This window comes from Microcebus murinus, chromosome 11 (assembly GCF_040939455.1).
Source record: "Microcebus murinus isolate Inina chromosome 11, M.murinus_Inina_mat1.0, whole genome shotgun sequence".
Lineage (NCBI taxonomy): Eukaryota > Metazoa > Chordata > Mammalia > Primates > Cheirogaleidae > Microcebus > Microcebus murinus.
In genome coordinates, this window is record NC_134114.1 from 39,475,182 (window position 1) to 39,497,359 (window position 22,178).

The window sequence follows — 22,178 nt, forward strand, 5'->3', positions numbered from 1 at the left end:
TTTGTTGCTCAGGCTAGAGTGAGTGCCGTGGCGTCAGCCTAGCTCACAGCAACCTCAATCTCCTGGGCTCAAGCAATCCTCCTGCCTCAGGCTCCCGAGTAGCTGGGACTACAGGCATGTGCCACCATGCCCGGCTAATTTTATCTATATATATTAGTTGGCCAATTAATTTGTTTCTATTTATAGTAGAGACGGGGGTCTCGCTCTTGCTCAGGGTGGTTTCGAACTCCTGACCTTGAGCAATCCGCCCGCCTCGGCCTCCCAGAGTGCTAGGATTACAGGCGTGAGCCACCGCGCCCGGCCTTCATTTTGTTTTTTTAAACACAAGACCTTATGTTATAAGGGAATCTACTTTATGCTTTACAATGCAAGAAAGGGAAAAAGTAAACAATATTCTTTGTGTCACTGATACAGCAACAAGGACCTATGTCAGAGAGATGCTTTCAAACAGGGGTCAGCAAACTTCTGTAAAGGGCCAGATAGTAAATATAGTAATGTTTAGAAGGAGACCAGTCTTTGTCAAAACCATTCAACACCACTGTTGTAGTGTGAAAGCTGCTACGGACAATATATAGCAGCTTTCACGCTGACTTTCACATGTGACTTTTCCAATAAAACCTTATTTATGAACACTGCAGTCAAATTTCATATAATCACACATGCCCCAAAGTGTTCTTCTTTGTCTTACTTTTTCAACCATTTAACAATATAAAAACAGTTTTTAGCCTGAGTGCCATACAAGAACAGGAGTTGGGCTATTTTTGGCCTGCGGGCTATAGTTTACCCACCACTCCTTTAAAAAATAAGAATGATAAAGGCCCAATAACCCATGGTCCAAATGACTTATCTTTTCCCAGACTTGTTAGTTCTAGGCCCAATGTTGAACAGAAATTACAAGTAGAATGAGAATCTGGAAGCCTTGATAGGTTTACTCCTATTTTTCTATTTTATAGAGACATTCCCCCTCCTCCTTTTCTCTCTCCTCAAGGGTTGCCATTCTTATTACCAGCTGGCTGTGTAGAAATAGGAAACCACTGGTGTCCCCAGGCTTATACCCAGCCCCCTTTGACGGCCCCAGGCCAGCTAGGCTCTCCAGGACGCCTAGACGGCTTGCTTGCTTTTTGGTGAGCTTATCACCAAGAATATCTCGGTGACAAATATAAAGATATCCCACTGGATAGTCACCCTGAGAGTGTATCACAGTGGGTTAGTGATAAAGCAAAAATCCTACTGATGCCCAGAAACAATAGGAATGTGAAGTTTTGAATAAATGAATGAATTTTTTCCTTAGAGAAGAAGAATTGGGGATGCCTTCGTGGAGGTGGTAGTTTTTAAACTGAGACTTGAAGGAGGTCTAGAGGTGTGGAAAGGTGAGAAAGGGCATTTCTCAAAGGTTACAAAATGAATAAATGAAAAAATATTCAACCATAGTAATAGTAATAATAATCACATCTCATATGTATCGACTATGTGCCTGACATTTTTAAAGTGGTTTATACATATTAGCTCATTTCTTTCTCATATAACCCTGTGCTGTATTACTATCCTCACTTTAAAGGTGAGAAAACTAAGGCACAGAAAGGTTAAAGAACTTGCCCAAGTCACACAATGAATAGGGACAAACCCAGGATTCAAACCTGGTCTGCTTCCAGAACCCATGCTTGTAAACACAACATGACACTACCCTGGGGTTTATTTTTGTGTTGTGCAATAACCATCAAAAAACCCTCAAGGTCCTTTCTAGTTTCAAGATTCCATGATTCCATGTGTCCAAGCTCTGCTCTCATCCCGCACCACAGTAAGCACTAGAACCTTGCAAAGTGGGCCTCTTTTTCTGTTCTCAGCCAGCTCCATTTCTTCCACAATCCCAGGAACCATGTGGACTATAGTTATGCCCACCCATCTGATTCCAACTAATATGCGTTCTTGTTTTCACTAAATTGCAGCTTGATAGTATGTATCTATCTATCCATCTATCTGGTTTAATGAATTTTATGAAAACAATACATACTAGTGTTTAAAAATTCAACCTGAAACATATAAAGAATATAAAAAATTACCAAAAATTTCACTGCCAAAGGTAACAACTTTAACATTTTGATGATCTTTTCAGACATCTCTATGAATAATTATGTAAATAATCTGTATCTGTTTATATAACCATGATCATTCTATACATGATATACATCAGGTTTTTTTTCACCAACAATAGAATATAAGCATCTTTCCATATCAATAAATATAGTGTATTAAAAACCACCATTTTAAATTCTATTGGTATATCTACCATAATTTATGTAACACATCCTCTTTGAGATATATATTAATATATATATCTTATATACATATTTTAAGAATAAATTTTCAAAGCTAGAATCTGGGATTTTCAGGAGCTATTCATCATTTCTTGCCAATAGGACATGCACTGCAAGTGTAGCTTTTGGTGGGCTTACAGGGTTCCAAGTAGGTCTCTCTTCTTGAAGCATCTCAGGCAGGTAGAAAGCAGACAACTTTTACCTTTCCTTAGAAGTGAGGAAGGAATTTGGAGAGAGGGTAACTAAATCCTGGGCTATACAGTTCTCAAGAGAAACCCAGAGTCAAACTAACAACCACTGCTTAAAACTTTAAGTCTGGTTATGTTTCTAAACCATTGTACTAATCTCACATTGAATCACTTTTTCCTTGAAAGCTCTTATGGAAATAAAAGTGAAAATTGTACAACCAATAGTTCTACAAGTGAAAATCGTGCTTCCTGCTCTTTTTTTCCTCCAACTGTAACAAACGTAGATAATTGCACCATTGAAGTGGAAGCTCAAAATGCAGATGGTGTAATTAAATCTGATATGACATATTGGAACTTAGATGCCATAGGTAAGTGTTATTTGCTATTCTTATATACTCTTTATTGAATGATGACCTCCTATTTTTTAATAAAGGAGTATCTAGACTCAAAAGTAGACTCAAAGCTCATGGGTATAATACGTATGTGTTATGGCTATATAGAAAATTCACCATCTTATTAAAGAAGAAAGGAAGGGAGGGAAGAAGTAAAGGAGGAAAGAATGGAAGAAGGAATGAAGAAAGGAATTAATTAACTGAGAAAAAAGGAATGAGAGATATCTTGCTGGCCATTGATTTCCTCTTGTAGTTTATGCCATCAGTTGTACTCCAAGAAACAAAAGTCTCCCCTGCCTCCTGCCAACATTACTGCTCATAAATGAAAAGAGTAAAATTCTTATTTTTAAAAATGTCTCACTAACTTTTTCAAAGACTCATTTTTTTAACCATTTACTTTTTAAATTATAGCCTTGTTATAATATCATTTGCCTATAAATTCACTATAAATGTAAGATATTTTTCTGGGCTCTCAATCCTATTCCATTGATATATATTTTTGTCTTTAGGCTGTTACCATACTGTGATTACTGTAGCTTTGTAATAAGTTTGAAATTGAGAAAATGAGTCCTCCAACTGTGTACTTTTTCAAGATTGTTTTGTTTCTTGGGTCCCTTGTATTTCCGCATGAAGTTTAGGATTAGCTTGTCAATTTCTGCAGAGAAGTCAGTTGGGATTTTGATAGGGATATTGTCATCTTCATAAATATAAAATCTTCTAATCCATGATCATGAGGTATCTTTCCATTTATGTAGGCCTTCTTTAATATCTTTCATTCATTTATTATAGTTTTTAGTGTACAAGTCTTACACTTCTTTGGTTAAATTTATTCCTAAGTATTTTATTCTTTTTTGATGCTATTGTAAATGGGATTGCTTTCTTTTTTTTTTTTTTCTGAGACTCACTCCCTTGTCCAGGCTAGAGTGCTGTGGTATCAGCCTAGCTCACAGCAACCTCAAACTCCTGGGCTCAAACAATCCTTCTGCCTCAGCCTCTCGAGTAGCTGGGACTACAGGCATGCACCACCATGCCCAGCTAATTTTTTCTATATATTTTTATATAGTTGGCCAATTAATTTCTTTCTATTTTTAGTAGAGATGAGGTCTTACTCTTGCTCAGGCTGGTTTCGAACTCCTGACCTTGAGCAATCCTCCTGCCTCTGCCTCTCAGAATGCTAGGATTACCTGTGGGGTTTTGTAAATGCTCTTTATAAGTTGAGAAAGTTCTCTTTTATTTATAGTTTGTTGAGTGTTTTCTTATCATGAATAGGTATTGGATTTTGTCACATGCCTTTTCTGTGTCTACTGGGATGATCATGTGTTTTATCCTTTATTAAAATTGTATATTGTTAATACACTGACTAATTTTCATAAGTTAAACAAACCTTGTATTCCTGCAAGAAATCCCACTTGGTTATGGTGTATAATTCTTTTTATATATTGCAGGATTTGGGTTCCCAGTTTTTGTTGAGGATTTTTGCTCCTGTATTCAAAATGGATATTGATCTGTTGTTTTATTTTCTTATGATGTCTTTGAGGTTTTTTTTTCTTTTTTCTTTTTTTTTTTGTATCAGTGTAGTACTGGCCTCATACAGTGAGTTGGAAAGTGTTTCCGCTTTTGTTTTGGGGAAGAGTTTATGAAGGGTTAGTATTAATTCTTCTTTAAACTTTTAGTAGACTTCATCAGTGAAGCCATCTAGGCCTGGGCTTTTCTTTGTAGCAAGTTGTTTGGCTTGGTTTCTTTTTAAAACTCTTTTAAAGAACTCCCTTCAGAAGGCTTACCCTACACTGTCAACATTGATGTAAACTCATGGTGATGGACATGGAAGGGGACAAGACTATCCACTTTTTCTTTAAAAACCTATATTATTATTATCTTCACTTTCTTAATATGAGTATATATTACTTTAGCAGTTAAAAATATTAAAAAGTAAATTCAATTACAAAGAAAATTCAAAACAAAATTTTCTAGTCCTTCTTTTAACTAGATCTATTTATATATTCTGTAACTGCCACTGCTTAAAACTTAGAGTGAGGAGGAATTTTGGCCTATTTAGAACAATACCAATTTAGAACAATACCATAGTTATAAAATTGATCTCTGAAGAAACACTGTTTTTCTAATCCATCTCTAGGGCCTGGTAAAGTGTTGCTGAATACTAAGATCTTTTTGGACTCCATTAATGAGATAAGGGAATTTAATAACAGAATAATAATAATAATTTTATAATTAGAACTTTTCTTACTTAAATTCAAGTGGATAGGACTATGTGCTTTAAGAACAAGTGAAACTAGTTTGGTTTCTAACTGAAGAATGCCCCCTCTTTGGTTTACACTGGTAATTTGCTTAAACCGTTTTTCATAGTAATGCTAGGGTTTACTTTGATCTAGCCTCTGACATAAATTATCACAGTTAATGGTATCTAAATAAATTTTGCTGTGTTTCACATTTATCAATTTTTGACTTAAAGTCTATTTTTTCTAATATTAGTATAGCCACCCCTGCTCTCTTACTATTTGCATGGAACATCTTTTTCCATCCTTTTACTTTCAACCTATTTGTGTCGTTAGATCTAAAGTTAGTCTTTTGTAGACAGCATGTAGTTGGATCATTAAAAAAAGAATTTATCTACTGATCTATGTCTTTTGATTGGAGAGTTTATAAACCATTTACATTTAAAGTAATTATTGATAAGGAAGGACTTACTTTTGGCATTTTGTTATTTGTTTTCTGTATATTTTATAGCTTTTTTATCCCTCATTTCTTCCATTACTGTCTTCTTTTATGCTTAGTTAATTTTTTGTGGTGACATGTTTTGATTTCCTTCTCATTTCCTTTTGTATATTTTCTATAGATATTTTCTTTGTGGTTACCATGGGTATTACAGATAGCATCTAAATTTATAACACTCTAATTTGAATTAATACCAACTTAACTTCAATCATACATAAAATTCTATTCCTACACAGTTCCATTCTCCCTTCACTTTATGTTACTGATGCCACAAATTACATCTTTATCCATTGTATACCAATTAACATAGAATTAGAATTATTTTTTATGCATTAGTCTTTTAAATTCTTTGAAAAATAAAAAGAGGAGTTATAAACCAAAATTACAGTAATATTAGCTTTTATATTTACTCATGTATTTATCTATACTAGAGATTTTTATATCTTCATCTGGCTTCAAGTTACTGTCTAGTGTCCTTTCACTTCAACCTGAAGGACTCCCTTTAGCATTTCTTGTAGGACAGGCCTTCTGGTAATGAACTTCCTCAGCTTTCATTTATCTGGGAATATCTTAATTTCCCCTCACTTTCGAAGAACTGTTTTGCCAGATATAGAATTCTCAGTGAACAGATTTTTTTCTTTCTGCACTTTAAATATATAATCCCATTGCCTTCTGGCCTCTAACGTTTTTGCTGAGAAATTAGTTAATAATACTATTGAAGATTCCATGTATGTGATGGATTGCATCCCTTTTGCTACTTTCAAAATACCACCTTTGTCTTTCTACAGTTTGGTTGTAATGTGTCTTAATATGGGTCTCCTTGGGTTTATCCTATTTGGGATTTATTAGGATTCTTGGATTTGTAGATTCATGTATGTCATCAAATTTAGGGAGGTTTTGGCCATTATTTCTTCAAATAATCTCTCTGCCCTTTCTCTCCCTCTTCTTTGAAAGATTCAAAATATGTATGTTGGTCTGCTTGATACTATTTCACAAGTTCTTTAGGCTCTGCTCACTTTTCCTTATTCTTTTTTCTCTTTATGCTCCTCTTTTTTTCTCTTTATGCTCCTCAGGCTCAATACTTTAAGTTGTACTGTCTTCATGTTTGCTGCTTGTTTCTTCTGCCTGCTCAAATTTACCCATCTAGTGAATTTTTAAATTTTTAGGTATTGTAGATTTTAGCTTCAGAATTTCTGTTTGTTTCCTTTTTATAATTACTATCTCTTTGTTGATATTCTCATTTTGTTCATATACTGTATACCTGATTTCCTTTATTTCTCTGTCCGTGTTTTCTTTTAGCTCTTTGAGCATATTTAAGACAATTGTTTTAAAGTCTTTGTCTAGGAAGGTGGTATCTGGGCTTCCTCAAGGACGGTTTCTGTTGATTTATTTTGTTTATTTAAATTGGGCCATGTTTCCCTGTTTCTTTGTAAGCCTTGTAATTTTTGCTATTGTTGAAAATTGGGCATTTGAAAAAATAGCTACCTCTCCTACTCTTTTCAGAATGGCTCTGTGCTGGGGCAGTGTTTCACACATTAGCTGGGTTTGCTCTGATCCTACGGAGCAGCCTAAAGTGAAAGTTTGAAGTCTTCTCAGGTCTTTTCTGAGCATGCATCTTGCCTGGGCCTTCTCAATGGTGCTTTCTCAATTATCCTGAATACATAGCTGCTTTTGAATGTCTTAATTTATCAAAGAGTCTCACACAGTTTCCCCTTAGGACTTTGTTATTCTATTCTATGTCTCCATCCATAATCCCTTTCCCCAGATGTCTGTGGGTCTGTAGTCTCCCTGAGGCTTTTATGAGCAGAGCCTGCCACTTTTCCTGCCTGAAATGCAAGTTAGGCAAAACAGAGACTGGTCCTTTAGTCCACACTCAGACTGGTTAGAATGTTGTAAATAAGTTCTTCTCTGCTTTCTCCAGTTGGAGGAAGGAAACTAGGAATTGGGCTGCCACCTTCTCCATACCAAGACCACTCATGTTCCAGGAGAGGGTGGAGCAAGACAGCCACAGAACTTTTTTCCTACCACTTTGAAGGTGACTTTTTCTTTAATAGGTGTTTATAGTTTCTGAAAATCTTGCAGTGATTTCTAGAGCTCCTACAAGATTAGTTCAGCCAGCTTCTGTCTTTTTTTTTTTTTTTTTAATTTTTCCATGGGGGTACAAGAACTTGGATCTACTTAGTCTGTCATTTTGCTGATGTCACTCAATATCCATCAGTTCTTAATGAGCTATTCTGAGAGCCATTTTTAAGCAGAGGTAAAATTAATTATTTATGTCTCCTTGATGATAGAGCTATAGAGTCGAATGGAGCTATAACAAGAATTTGTGTTTACTATGAGGTAGTCTAATGTAGTGGTAGGAACTTCGGTATAGATGCAAATGAATCATAGTTTGGCTTTTTATTAGAAAGTTATTTTACCTTCTTAAATCTTAGTTTTGGCCAGATGTGGTGGCTCATGCTTATAATCTCAGCACTGTGGGAAACTGAGGCTGGAGGATTGCTTGAGCCCAGGAATTCAAAACCAGCTTGGGCCACATAGCGAGACCTTGCATCTGCAAAAAAAATATTTTTAAAAACCTCAGCTTTATCTTATATAGAGTGAGTATAATAGATGTTAGGTGGTTTAGAGGAGTCAACAAAATGATTCACCTAAAAAAATAGGTGAATCATTTTGGTATATTTCCTTTCAGGCTTTTTTTCTATGTAATTATTTGCATATCTTTTAAAATAAAATCGATAAATATCAATAAATATCAATAATCTTATGGAAATCCCGAATGTCTGTTGTGTTTAGCTCTACCCACTGAGTGGCCACATAGACTGATGACCACCCTTTAGTTTCAGCATTAAGAACACATTATTTTTTGAGTAGCCATCAGGGGCTTTCTGAATATTTTTACCCAATTAATGTTTTTAAGTCCATAGCTCTAAGTAGAGATTTTGCTCTCCAGAATCTTTCAGGAATTGCAAAGATTAAAAAGATGATACTGTTCAACTCTAGCTAAGCAAGGGTATGGTGAAATGGGTATTTGTACACTCTTAATGGAAACTGAAATTGGTGTATCCTTTCTGGAAAGCAAAATGGCACTGTATGGCAGAAGTCCTAAAAATGTTCATGCCCTTTTACCGAGTCAGCCTATCCTAAGGAGGTCTAGTGAAAACATCAAAGATGCAGAGAAAGATTCAACTGTCATCTGTTTATTCATCCACTTAATAAATATTTGATACTTGTAAGGTCAAACATTTGTTAATTCTAGACTCTGTGATCAAGACCAGCTTCTGTGCTCAAGAAGCTTTAAATTAAAAATTAGAAAAACTATTAATGTGCAAAATAGAGCAATGATCAAAATAAATTTATTCATCCATAAGGTAGAATATTATGAAGCTTTAAAAAAAAGCTGAAATTAAAAAAAAAAAAAACTGGAATGGGAAAGTATATATTAATAACTGTATATACCATTTTCTCTAAAAATAAAATCTTTGAGGCAAAAAAAAATAAAGTTTTGAAGAATTTTTAATAGCAGTGGATATATGCTGATTGCATAATGGTACTTAAAAAAAGGAATTATTTAGCATAATATCGATTTTATTTTAAAAGATATGCAAATAATTACATAGAAAAAAAGCCTGAAAGGAAATGTACCAAAATGTTAATGAGGACTATCTCTGGTTGATGGTATTTTGGATGATTTTAAGTTTTTCTTTGTATTTTTCCATATTTAAAAATTTTTATGTAATAAGTATATGCTACTTTTATAACCAGAAAAATACATATTTTCAAAGAGAGAAATTTGGGGCTAGAATGTTTGCAGTGTGCAAGGAAAATGAGAAGTGCTTTCTAGGTACCTAGGAGTGAAGGAAAGAGAGGCCTAGGGGAGGGTAAATAAGGGAAACAGCCTATTTTCTGGTTCTATGGTCTCTTGTTACCTCCCTTCTGCTTGGCATAGGATATGACCCAATCAATAATAGGCTGATTTGCAGGAAAATCACAGGAATGTGTTCTTTTTATCATTAGGCATTCCTTTTTTTGGAGGTGCTGGGGTGAGGGGTGGCATTCCTTTTGTACTGCCTTGCAAATACCATCTGCATATAGCAGACCACAAAATATGCACTACCATTTTCTTTCTAGACTTATTTTTTCCCCCAGTATTGGGTGGATGCTATAAGGACAGTCTCTTCTTTCTGCAAATATGAGAACTATATGATTTTTATTTTCAGCAAAAACAGAACCACCTGGAATTCTCAGTGTGAAACCAGTTTTGGGTATCAAACGAATGGTTCAAATAAAATGGAAAAGGCCTGAGTTGGCACCTGCTTCATCTAATTTAAAATACACACTTCGATACAGGACAGTCAATAGTACCCGATGGGTAAGTTATGCCATTATAATGTTTCCCATTAGAGGACCCCAGGAAGAGAATCATTGATGACTTTTGTTGACCTGGAATTATTGTTTTCACTTTCTACATTAAAAATAGAAGAGAGACAATACTGGGTGGTTTCCTTCGCAATTTCCCATTTGGACCTTTTAGATTGGAAAAGTGTTCTACCATGGGGATTTGCCTTCTGAGCACAGGGATATATTAAAGAGTGAGAGATTTACTTTTGTATTCCATCCAAGTTTGTGGCTCGGCTATGTTGGCTGCCAGAGATTATGTGGTTTGGCCATTTTATTTTAAATTTTTCCAACCTTTCATAAAATTGTGAAGTATAACTCACATTGAGAAACGTGAACAAAACATAAATATTGCATTTAACAAATTATTATTAAGTCAGTGCTCATGTAAAAACTACTGAGGTCAAGAATAGAACCTTTCCAGTATGCCCCTCCTCCCTTTAGAGCTATTATTCTGATTTTCATGTTAATTAATCTTTGCTTTTTTTTATGGTTTCACTATTTAAGGCTGCATCCCTGAAAAACATAGTTTAAGGGACTCTCTTTCTTTGACACCCAGGATGAAGGAATACCCAGTAGAAATTTATGAGGAACCTATAAATGGAATCCATACATTATGTATTTTTAAATTTTTGGCTTCTATCTCTCAATATTGTGCTTTTAGGGCTGAGTACAATGACTTGCGCCTGTAATCCTAGCATTTTGGGAGGCCAAGGTGGAAGGATTGCTTGAGGCCAGTAGTTCAAGACCAGACTGGGCAACATAGTGAGACCCTGTCTATAAAAACAATTTTTAAAAATTAGCTGGGCATAGTGGCATGCATCTGTAGTCCTAGCTACTCAGAAGTCTGAGGTAGGAGGATCGTTTAAGCCTGGGAGTTCCAGGTTGCAGTGAGCTGTGATTGTGCTACTGCACTTTAGCCTGGGTGACAGAGCGAGGCCTTGTTTAAAAAACATTATGCTTTTAAGATTTATTCATGTTATATAATGCTATAGTTCATACATTTTCATTGCTGTGTAGTACTCCATTATATAAACACAGTGGAATTTTGACTTTAATTTGCATGTGCCTGACTTTTAATGAGGTTGCATACCTTTTTCATATGTTCATTGGCCATTTGGATTCCTTCTTTGTGAAGTACTGACTTAAGCTTTTTACATATTTTTTTCTATTGGATGGTCTGCTTGATTTTTTAATTGACTTGTAGGCATTCCTTATATATTCTATTTATGAGTCTTTTATTTGTTACATGTGTTGCAAACATCTTTTACTATGTGGTATGTCTTTTCACTCTCTTAATGGTGACTTTTGATGAATAGAACTTCTTAATTTTTATACTGTCAAATTTTATCAGCCTTTTTCTTTTTAATACCTTTTATGTCTTAAGAAATCTTTTCTTATCTCAAAGTCCAGAAGATATTTCCTATTTCCATCAATTCAGCCTGAAATTATATCACCTTTTTTTGGTAACTATCTCACATTATTGACTCTTAATCAATTACTAGCCAATTAAATCATTAAGAGTCCCCCACACCAAGATTTGCTAGTAAAACTTATCTCCACTACCTTATCATTTGTTGATTTTTAACCCACATTCAGGTGTTTTATTTATTCCTATTGAATTTTTTAACATTGGTCTTATCCATCATTTCAGCCTATTTAGAATCTTTATTTGGTCACCCAAAACTTTTAGTTAACTTTTTACTTTCTAACTTTTCACTATCTTTAGATTTGATAACACTTACTTCTATACCTTTATCTAATTATTGATAAAAAACGGTGACTACATCAGAGCCCTGTGGAAACCAGTAGAGACCATCCAGAGACTCAACCCACTTTCTTTGAGTATGATCATTTATTCAGGCTTCTATGAATATACCTGATGACACTAATTCAGCCTACTTTTTTCATCTTGTCCGGGAGGCTATCATGAGACTCTTTCCTTTTTGGAAACCCATGGACACCATGTTTGTTGCATCCTATCCTAGTCTAGAACTCCTTCAGAAAAGAAAATTGGTTAAGTTTTACTTGTCGTATGTTAGAGAGATGATGTGGGCCACTCCTCCTCTCAGTTCCTTTCTAAGCCAGCTCTGCAACCATTCCCCTTGAACCTGACGACGGGTAACATTAGACTCATTGATTTGTAGTTTGGGGAACCCCTAAGCAGGGTAGTCCCCAGCACAGCACAGCTTCTCTTCCTTCATACCCATGTCATGGTCTCAGTGAACTGAAGGAACTTCTGGAGTGATCTGTGCCTGGGAATCCCTGATCCTTTCTGTTTGTCTGAGCCCAGACTCACCGTAGCTGCCGGGGTAGGATTCAACAGGAAAACAAAGCAGGCCCTGCGTCCCCTGGGACGCGTGTACAGCACTGTGGGCAACAAGCACAAACTACTCCAGCTCTCGGCACCCCTTTGACAGACTCACCGCATCTTTGCCACCTTCCTTCCAGTCCCCAAGGTAGGATGTCCTTCCTTCTGTTCTCCTAGGGGACATGGGAAGGAAGGTGGAATGTGCAGCCCAGTACCGCTGTCTCTTTTCAGCTTTCAAAGACAGGCAAGTCTCCTCACCTCTAAACCCAGCTCTTCCCAACCTTCTGTCAGCAGTTCCCACTGTTTGTTAGTTGTTTGTTGGTGTTTTTTTTTGACACAGAGCCTTGCTATGTTGCCTGGGCTACAGTGCCATGGCGTCTGCCTAGCTCACAGCAACCTCAAACTCCAGGGCTCAAGCAATCCTCCTGCCTCAGCCTCCCAAGTAGCTGGGACTACAGGTGCATGTCACCACACCCAGCTAGTTTTTCTATTTTTGGTAGAGACGGGGTCTCGCTCTTGCCCAGGCTGGTCTCAAACTCCTGAACTCAAGAAATCCTCCTGCCTCAGCCTCCCAGAGTGCTAGGATTATAGTTGTGAGCCACTGCGCCCAACCAGGTTCCCACTATTGATGGAAGGAGGTTCAGGTCCTTAACCCTCTGAGACCTGGAACTCACAACCCCTTCAAGCTCATCTCTCACCTTGCTGTTGCCTCTATGATAATTCTGAATTGCTTGTTTCCCCTGCATCATGTTGTCTTAGTATTCTGTGCCTCTCTGTAGAACATCCTCTGCTTTTGCACCTCTACTCCTGCCCCAATCTATTCATCTTTCAGAACTCGGGTCTGGCTTATTTCTTCTGAGAGCCAGAGCCTGGTGTCCCTTCTCTGCATGCCTCACCTCTGTCATTGCACTTAACAATTAATAGGTTTAAATTTCTCTCTCTTCCAATTAGACTGTAAGTTCTTCAAATGCGGGGACCTTGATTTTCATCTTTGTTTTCCCTTTGCCTGGCACATGCCTGTGCTCAATAAATGTTTGTTTAAGCTAAGCTATGCGAAAGTAATCCTGAAATCCCAAAACGTCCTTATAACAAGACCCACATTTGTATGAGATGAATTGTGAAGTGCTTCCTTACCCTCCAAATTATGTAAGCCTAGCAAATATCCTATAAATGAGGCCTTACTAGCCACATTTTTGCAGACTAGGAAATTGAGATGTGGCCAGCTTAAATGATCTATCCACGATCATAAGGTTTGTGAGTTGCAAACCTAAGCCCATGTTTTCTGACTCCAAGTTTGTCATTCATGTGACCGTACGTCAGTGCCTCCAAGTCTTCCCCTGGTCCTAGTCTAAAGGGCTTGCACCTTTACATAACGAAACCACGTGAACATCCTGGAAAGGGATCTCAAGACTGTTTTACAAGTTTGATTTAGGCTTTGCACCAAAACTTCTGACTCATTTCTTAAGACAAACACTTTGGCTTAGTTAGGATTTGGCACAAAGTATAGATTATAGAAGCAAACCTGATGAAACTAATTAATGTGTTGTTATGGTTCCATCGCCTGTGTTGAGTTGTGAAAGGTTTAGCTCTAAGCCTATATATAAAGGATCAGTTGATCCTGGACCCTTTGAGGGCCAAAGGCACCTCAGCTAGATAAAAAGCCAAGGTAAAGGGAGCCTTAAAGGCAGATTGTTTGAAAGACTGAACAGCTTTTTTGTTTCCCATGAGGCTGGGACTGGGAAGAACAGGCTCTTGCGGCCCCAGTAAGCAGAGCTCTTTGGTGGTTCTCAAACCACCAAGCAGGCTAAGCATGTGCTAAGAGTAAGAGCAAAGCAGGAGGAAAAATTAGAAAGATTCTTTAAAAAATCATATATTTTTAAAAGCATGAAAAGTGAAAGACAGCATTATTAGGCTTCCTTACACTTGATGTTTGGATTAGTATTATTATGTTGAGTTACATATGGAGAGCACCATGTGATTGGGCCTCTCCTAATGGCTTTATTCTGTTCCAGCTGGACCCCATAATGACAGACTGTCCCAAGTTATGCTCCCCACAACCCTGTCTGGTGCCACAGCCTCTCCAGGGGTGGTTTGAAGAGGATGCTCGGGGGGAACCAGGGATTCAGCCGCAACACCGTTGTCACCTCTCCTTGCTCCGCCCCATCGCACTAGGCTCGGGGTTCGGAAGTGTCCATCTGTTAGCTGGGAGGCTCAGCTTTCTGCCACAGACACAGGCCCTCCTTTTGCCCAGTTTCCTTTAGGCTCAGGAGCTGTAATTAGGTACTCATTTTCACAGCTTTTACACAGATGTAAGAAATATCAGGACTTCCTTCTCCTGCAGTGTTCCATGGGACTCTGCTGTGTGCAAACTAGCAAAATGGACATGCCTGTGAGTGCAGTTTATTTTTTATCAGCTCCATACACGTTTTATAAGCCAATGGCTAAAAGTTTATATTACAGCAATGACTGTGCTTAGAAAAGAATAGCTAAATTTTTAGTTTCTCTTAGAGGGCTGGGTCCAGGAGGGACTTTAGAAATTATATAAAGCAACTCCTTCGTTTTACTAATGAGAAACTGACCTCAAGAGAAGAGAACTGATTTATTTATATCTCCCTTCCCCAAGAGAGTGTCAAAGTGAATTTATACATCCAGGCTGTTGAGACTTTCAGTAGCTTGACTGACTGGTCACCCAAAGATCAACAGTTTGAAAGGAGAGATTTGCACAAAGGGAAAGAGCCTAGGAGTAAAGAAATCTGTGTTCTGGTCTTAGTTCTACTAATTCCTAGTTTAACTTTCATTTAATTGGTCATTGAACTTTCCTGGGTGTTGGTCATGACATGAGGATTGAGTTTGATGCAGCTAAGGTCTCTGTCCCCTGCCATTCTATGAGCCTGTAGTTCTAGGTGTTGGGTCACCTCCTAGGCCCAGGTTGCCCCAGGTCACGGGGCTCTGCCTTGCATCTTGCAGAACAGCAAGCGGCAGGGCTCCGTTCACTCAGACCAGCCCAGAGGCAGGAATCTCTACTTAGGAATCCTTATTTATGAAAATTATGTATTTAATATTTTAAAATTTGAGATAGAGTGTTACTAGTTCTGAAAAGGTAAGAGAGCATTAGACAGTGAAAGGAAAATGGAACGAATGATAACATGTGCTGTCTCCATTTCCACTGCGGGCTGTCTCTGTCTTGTAGATGGAAGTCAACTTCACTGATGACTGTTCCAATACAGACCAAACCTACAACCTCACAGGGCTGCAGGCTTTTACGGAATATGTCATAGCTCTGCGGTGTGTGGCCGAAGAGTCAAGCTTCTGGAGCGCCTGGAGCCAGGAAGAAATGGGAACGAGTGAGGAGGAAGGCAAGCTTCTCCCTGTCATTTCTCTTCTGCCTGCTCTGGTGTAGGGCTGCCGGGCTAGATTGGCGGGCTTTGTCAAGTGCCCCAGTGGGGAATCATGGGCCTGGGGAGTGTTCACTGTGCCCACCTGAGCCCCTGGCTGGGAGCCTGCACTGTTCTGCTGGTGCTCAGTACCTGAGCAGCTTTGTGCCCCAAAGACAAAGGATTGTATCTTTAATACTCTTGTATGGTTCTTATATTAATACTATGCATGAAGTAGTATCATATCACTTAAATGCATCCTATGATAAATTAAAGATATATATTGTAAACCCTGGAAATACTACTCAAAAAATAAAGGTGTAACTAATGAAAGGGGGAAAAAGGTCATATCTTTAGTGACATTGAGAAGGAAAGAGACAGGGACTGCACATTGAGCACTTACTATGAGTCATGTATGGCCAATAAGAACAATGCTTCTGGCCAGCAGGCTTGGCTAAAATCCCAACCGAGCCCTGCAATGACTTTGGGCAAGATACCTAATTTGTAAGTCTACTCTAAGCCATTTCCTCACTATTTATTCCTCTTTTCCATATTGAAATATAATTTATAAATTGAATTTATAGTAGTACCTCCTTTTTAGTGTTAAAGAGTAAATGAGGCCGGGCGCGGTGGCTCACGCTTATAATCCTAGCACTCTGGGAGGCCGAGGCGGGCGGATTGCTCAAGGTCAGGAGTTCAAAACCAGCCTGAGCGAGACCCTGTCTCTACTATAAAAAAAAATAGAAAGAAATTAATTGGCCAACTAATATATATATATATAAATTAGCCGGGCATGGTGGCACGTGCCTGTAGTCCCAGCTACTTGGGAGGCTGAGGCAGGAGGATTGCTTAAGCCCAGGAGTTTGAGGTTGCTGTGAGCTAGGCTGATGCCACGGCACTCACTCTAGCCTGGGCAACAAAGCCAGACTCTGTCTCAAAAAAAAAAAAAAAAAAAAAGAGTAAATGAAATAATGTATGTAGTAAATATTCACTAAATGCTAGATTTCATATTCTCATTACTTATCCTATTATTCTTATTAATCCTCCTAGGAGCCCTGTAAAATATGTAGTCACTCCCATTTTGGAGGTGAGGGAGTTGAGTTTCAGAGACGTCAATAAATGAATGGCTTGGGTCATTCGCATGTGTTATTGTTCTTGAGACCCTTGCCCAGTGCCTGACCCCCACTAGATGATCAATAAATGATGAATGTATTAGTTTCCTATTGTTGCTGTAGCAAATTACCACAAATTTAGTGGCTTAAAGTAACACAGATTTATTCTCATGGTTCTGGAAGTCAGAAGTTAAAATCAGTTTCACTGGGCTAAAGTCAAGGTATCAGCAGGGTTGTTTCCTTTTGGAGACTCTCAGTGGAGAATGTTTCCTTGCCTTTTCCAGCTTCTAGTGGTGGCCTGTATTCTTTGGCTTGTGGCTCCTTCCTCTAGCTACAAAGCTTATAATTCCATCATCACATTACCTTTTGTCTCCATTTCTGTGTCAAATCTCTCTACCTCCTTCTTATAGGACCTTTGGATCACATTTAGGGCCCACTTGGATAATCCAGGATACTATCCCCATTTTCCCTGTAAGAAAACATTTGTAGGTTCTAGGGATTAGGACCTAGATAACTTTGAGGGTCATTTTTCAGCCTAACACAATGAATGAATGATTCATTAGATGACTACTCGGTGATAATCTACATATCGTCTTCTGAATTATGGAAAAGGATTACAAAAATGCCCATCCTTCTAACTTTCCTCTGGGGCTTTCATCTTATTTATTTGTGAAGTATAGGTTTTAGAACACGAATCCCCCCATGCTCATGATTTCAGGCCACATGATTTCAGGCGGTTGTGGGGATACTCATAGTGTAATAGAAAATCAGATTTCAGTCTCATACCCAAGTCCCACATTGGTGTCACGGAACTTCTGAGGTCAGCCTCTGTGCTTCCTGCTCTGCATGATAATTTATTCCTCTGGATCCTGGTTGAGTTTCCCACAAGACTAAGTATTGACAGATGTTTGGTGTGTTCACTCCTATAGTCCGATGTCTGGAACCAATTTGATGCCTTCTGAATTTTGTATTCCCCACTGGGGATGTTTGTGTGGGACCACGGAGCAAATGGTCCTCTTCCTTTGCCTGCCTTTCAGCAGGTAGTCTGGGGACTAAGTGCTGCCTCAGGTGTGATGGCGCTTTGCCCAGCTCTTCTCCCCTCTATGGCTGTCACACTCTTCTCTCCTGGTGCCATTATGGCTCAGAGCCTCAAGCCCACTCAGCTCATCACAGTGTAGCCACTCCCTGATGTCAGTCCTCAACTTGTTTTGCTGCCAGGAACAAGATTTGCTAACTGATTTATTAGTTCAGCCAGCTTGATGAATTAGTAAACACCAAGACACTGGTGTTCTCTGTGTACTTTTCTAATTAAAGTCAATCAATACTTATTTGTCAAAGTCACCACTAGAGAATTTTTGCTTTTGTTTTTCTTCATTTTTTCAGGATCCCAGAGGAAATTGATGAAAGTGCACTCCCAACTCCCAGCAAATCCTAATTTCTTCTTCCTAGTCATAAGCCATTTGTTTTGCCATTTCAGTGAAATGCCAGTTGTTTAATGCATACCACCTCAAACCTTTCTAATTGTTTGAAAACGTATTCTAAGTTGAATGTGAAGCTCTACCTATTTTCTTTTGGATTTCAAACATATTGATTATTAGAGTTATTTACCTACATTTAGGCATTTGAATATCTACTTACTACATGATGAAGATATAATTTGATTCAAATCCTGGCTTTATTGTTTAAAAGCTTATGATATTGGACAGTTGCTTAATTTCTCTGGGCTTCAGAAATAGGAACAATAATATTGCTATAAATAACTACAGGGCAGTAGGAATTAAACAAAATAATTCAGTAATTCACTTGCTTAAAGTTAGCTGTTATTATTGTTGGTTTTTAACAAGGGTACCAGTATGTGTCTGACTGGTAGTTGTTGTGGGGAAACCTATATTGTAATAGAAACAGTATAGCATCATATTGTAACTATACCAATCCAGACAATTGATGCCTTTGAATATGTGGATATTTTGGTTGATTTGTAAAACTATAATTTTGTCTTTTAAACAAATACAGAGTTATTACTTTTCATCCTTGGATTAAACTGAAAATCCATTATAAACTCATGGTTAATGGAAAGTTGGCTGTAATAATTGTAGAAGATTTACATATTAGTCAGACAATGGTTTTACTAAAAGCTGCATTTGTGGAAAGTCTGTATTGGGAAGACTATTTCTCTTTGGACAATAACTGCAGGAACTAGTGGCCCCAATGAAAGGGGAAAATACCCAATTAAACTCAATTCATTATTACCATCTACTAAAACTAAATGGGTGGCTATAGGCTAAATCTAACGAGAATTTCACTCAATTTCTGGTCTAGTACCTGCGATGGTTATTTAATAATCAGTTTAATTTTGCCTATATCTGTCTTTGAGGTGAATATTTAGGACTGGATAGGAATGAACGCTTTGTCTTTAGTTTTTTTTTTTTTTACTCTCAAAATTATTAACCCTGAATTTGACTTTCCACGTGACTGGAACAGAGAGATTCTGCAAGTTAGAGACAGAGTAAGAATCCCTCTAATTCTGTGGGTTACCTTTGAAGTTCTAATGACTATCACCCTCTGCTAAGGCTGCCTTCTGGAAGGAACTTTGCCACTGCTTACACCTCGCTGAAACCAGCCTGCTGTTCCCTGTGTGAGAAAGTTGAGGACTGGCTGTCCTGTCTTCTGATCCAATAAAAACCTTTGGGAATTCAGAAAACTCCTGGCAGAGCTTTTAAGACACACCTCAGTGGGATTCCGATGAGGTCATATTTAAAGTCTAAATAGTTCCAATATCTGTATAAGCAATTTAAATGGAATTACAATAGGTCTCATTGAGAGACCCTGGGCCTAACAGCCAGACTGTGTGAATCACACTTCGGCTTCTGCAAGAGCAGTTGTAGAAACTCTCCATTGATGACAAAACAAGGTATTGACTTAACTGCCCTTTGGTACATTTTCCTACATTATAAGCTTGTCTTTAGTTGAAGTTCAGTAATTTCACTGAATTCACCTAAAGTTAAAAAGATTCTCTGAAGACAATTTCTCAGTACTAAAATAGTTTAGGTCTTGGCCTGAATGGTAGACCCCATTTTTTTGTGGACCTGTTTACATTTTCTCCAGCTGTATGACTTCCTTGAGAAAGAATTCAGAATGCAACAACTACATCTTTGATTAGGGACAGTGACTCTCTCCTCCAAATTGCTGGCCACTAGCCTTCTGGACAGTTCTCTGTGCTTTCCTCTCTTGGTTAAAGTGTGTGGGTCATTCTTGAATCAGCATCTTAGCATTTTGGCATTTCAGGCGCATGCCAAGACATTCTCTATAAATTGCCAGTGACCCATCCCTTACCAAAACTTGCTTGAGACATATTTGAGGTACATAGTTCAGAGATCAAGTGAAATGTAAATTCCTTGTTTTGTGAATTTTATCCCTGCATGGTTAGATCATCAGAAGCTTGTACACTTGTACAATGTTGTCTTAGACTATATTGTTTACTGGAGAAAGCTATAAGCCAGGATTTGTGCCTGGCATTTTATAGAAAACAACCACAACAAATGTATGTATATGATATTTCTGTGCTTTTGCTCAACTGGGATTGCAGACATTAGCCTTTATGTTACCCTGTGTCCTTTTTGAAAGGATCCGCATAATAATTTCCATTTATGAATTCAGTGGTCATAGCCAGAAAATAATTACTTCTTCATATGAATGTGATTCTTTTTTATTCTTCCTGCGGGGAAGACCAGCATTAAATTTAGAGTTCAGGGAGGGACCTAGTGAGGGTGATTTGTCTGTTCTTATCTTATTTAGTTTTTTCTTATATTTTTATTTTATAACATTCTAAATATGAAGTTTCATTTTTTTGGAAGCAGAGATGGTGTAAATTACATAAATATATATCCTTGTCACTTATCTGTGTCAGTCCCAGCTTTAATGTAGATAGATGTTAGATCTAGAGAACATGAAATGGTCACATTTTGATCCAGATTTGGGTGACAAATTATACAGGGTGTCCCAAAGGTCTCCAAAGGAAAAATTTTGTAAATAAAGACACATTTAGCTACAATTTTCCCATTTCCCTGTGTATGGTGATTTTGGGACACCTTGTATTACAGTGGGCTTGCTTATACTTTTCTTATACCTTACATTAAGTTGTAAGCCCCAAGAGAAGTTGATTCTAGTCCTCCCACCACAAAATGAAGATGTCACTGGTCATTGCAAGGCTGCCACCCTCCACTCTCCACCTTACTCCTTCGGGCTCCCTGGGGGACATCCTTCCCAACCGCCCCGCTCCCTTCCCCATCTCCTGTTGCGACTCCATGTGTGTTGAGCACCTCACTCTTGTTTCTTACAGCTCCATATGGCCTGGATGTGTGGAGAATCTTGAGACCAGCTGAGGCCGATGGAAGGAGGCCAGTGTGGTTGCTGTGGAAGGTGACCACCCTCTGGGTTATTTATTTATTTTTTCCTGGTTAAAGACCCTTGGTCTCTTATGCCCCCAAAAACTGTGATTCTTAAAATTTTAACTCCTGTATTTCCCTCCCCAGAGGGATTTATGATGCCCCAAATCTCACAATGGTTGCCCAGCTCAGAAAAGCCGCATAGGTCATCTTGCAGATGGCCCAAATGTGCATTACAGACCCTGATCCCCTGTCTTCTTTGGTCAGAAACATTAACATTTGGGGCATGTACAAAGTGCAAATGTAGGAGGCACCATGACCTTCTGGAGGAAACTGTCATGGGCTGGCCTCCACTGGAAGGCAATGGAAGTCTCTGTAGTCCCACCCTACGTCTGAGAAGAGCACTGACCAAATAGGTCAGCTTGCCAGTGTGTCCTTAGGTCATTGTCAACATATGTTCCATTTGTTTTGTGATAGTGGGGTGCAATGACAAAAGAGGGACCAAATGGTCCTTTCTAGGAGGGAGGAACAAGGACAAGGCAGGTAGGTAATGCCGAGAAGAGGAGAAAGGAAGAGGAGATCAGAGAAGAAAATGGGCAAAGGAACAGAAAAGGAGGGCAAGAGGGAACAAACAGGAAAAGAAAAGGAAAATAGAAAACCCACAAGAAATAGGAGCGACAAGCTGGGGAAGAAAAGCAAGAGGAGAGGAGCCAGAGGACAAAACTCTTAGCATGTCTCCAGAATCCTCAGGTGCTCACCATGCTGTCTTTTACTTGCTGAAGTCCAGGCAGGTTCAGAATCCTTTTGAAAGTGGAGAAATTGCCCTGCTTTGCCAGATGACATTCCAATCCCAAATGCTGCAGTGCTGGAGCATGCTCCCACCTTTGCCCCTTGCTGCCCACCCCAGGGCTGTGGGACAGCCTCCAGTTCAGAGGCCACAGAAAGGGAAAGCACAGCCAGTGGTGTTGGG

General features: G+C 38.4%; 1 protein-coding gene across 1 annotated transcript in view; it reads left to right on the forward strand.

Annotated features, from left to right (window-relative positions):
* The window catches only part of IL31RA (interleukin 31 receptor A), a 79,981-nt gene that overhangs the window by 38,004 nt on the left and 19,799 nt on the right, over positions 1 to 22,178 (forward strand). The window contains exons 4-7 of the mRNA XM_076007902.1: positions 2,690 to 2,871; positions 9,849 to 10,000; positions 15,528 to 15,693; positions 21,163 to 21,242. Coding sequence (XP_075864017.1) covers positions 2,690 to 2,871; positions 9,849 to 10,000; positions 15,528 to 15,693; positions 21,163 to 21,242 — 580 coding nt within the window. The remainder of the gene's footprint in view (positions 1 to 2,689; positions 2,872 to 9,848; positions 10,001 to 15,527; positions 15,694 to 21,162; positions 21,243 to 22,178) is intronic.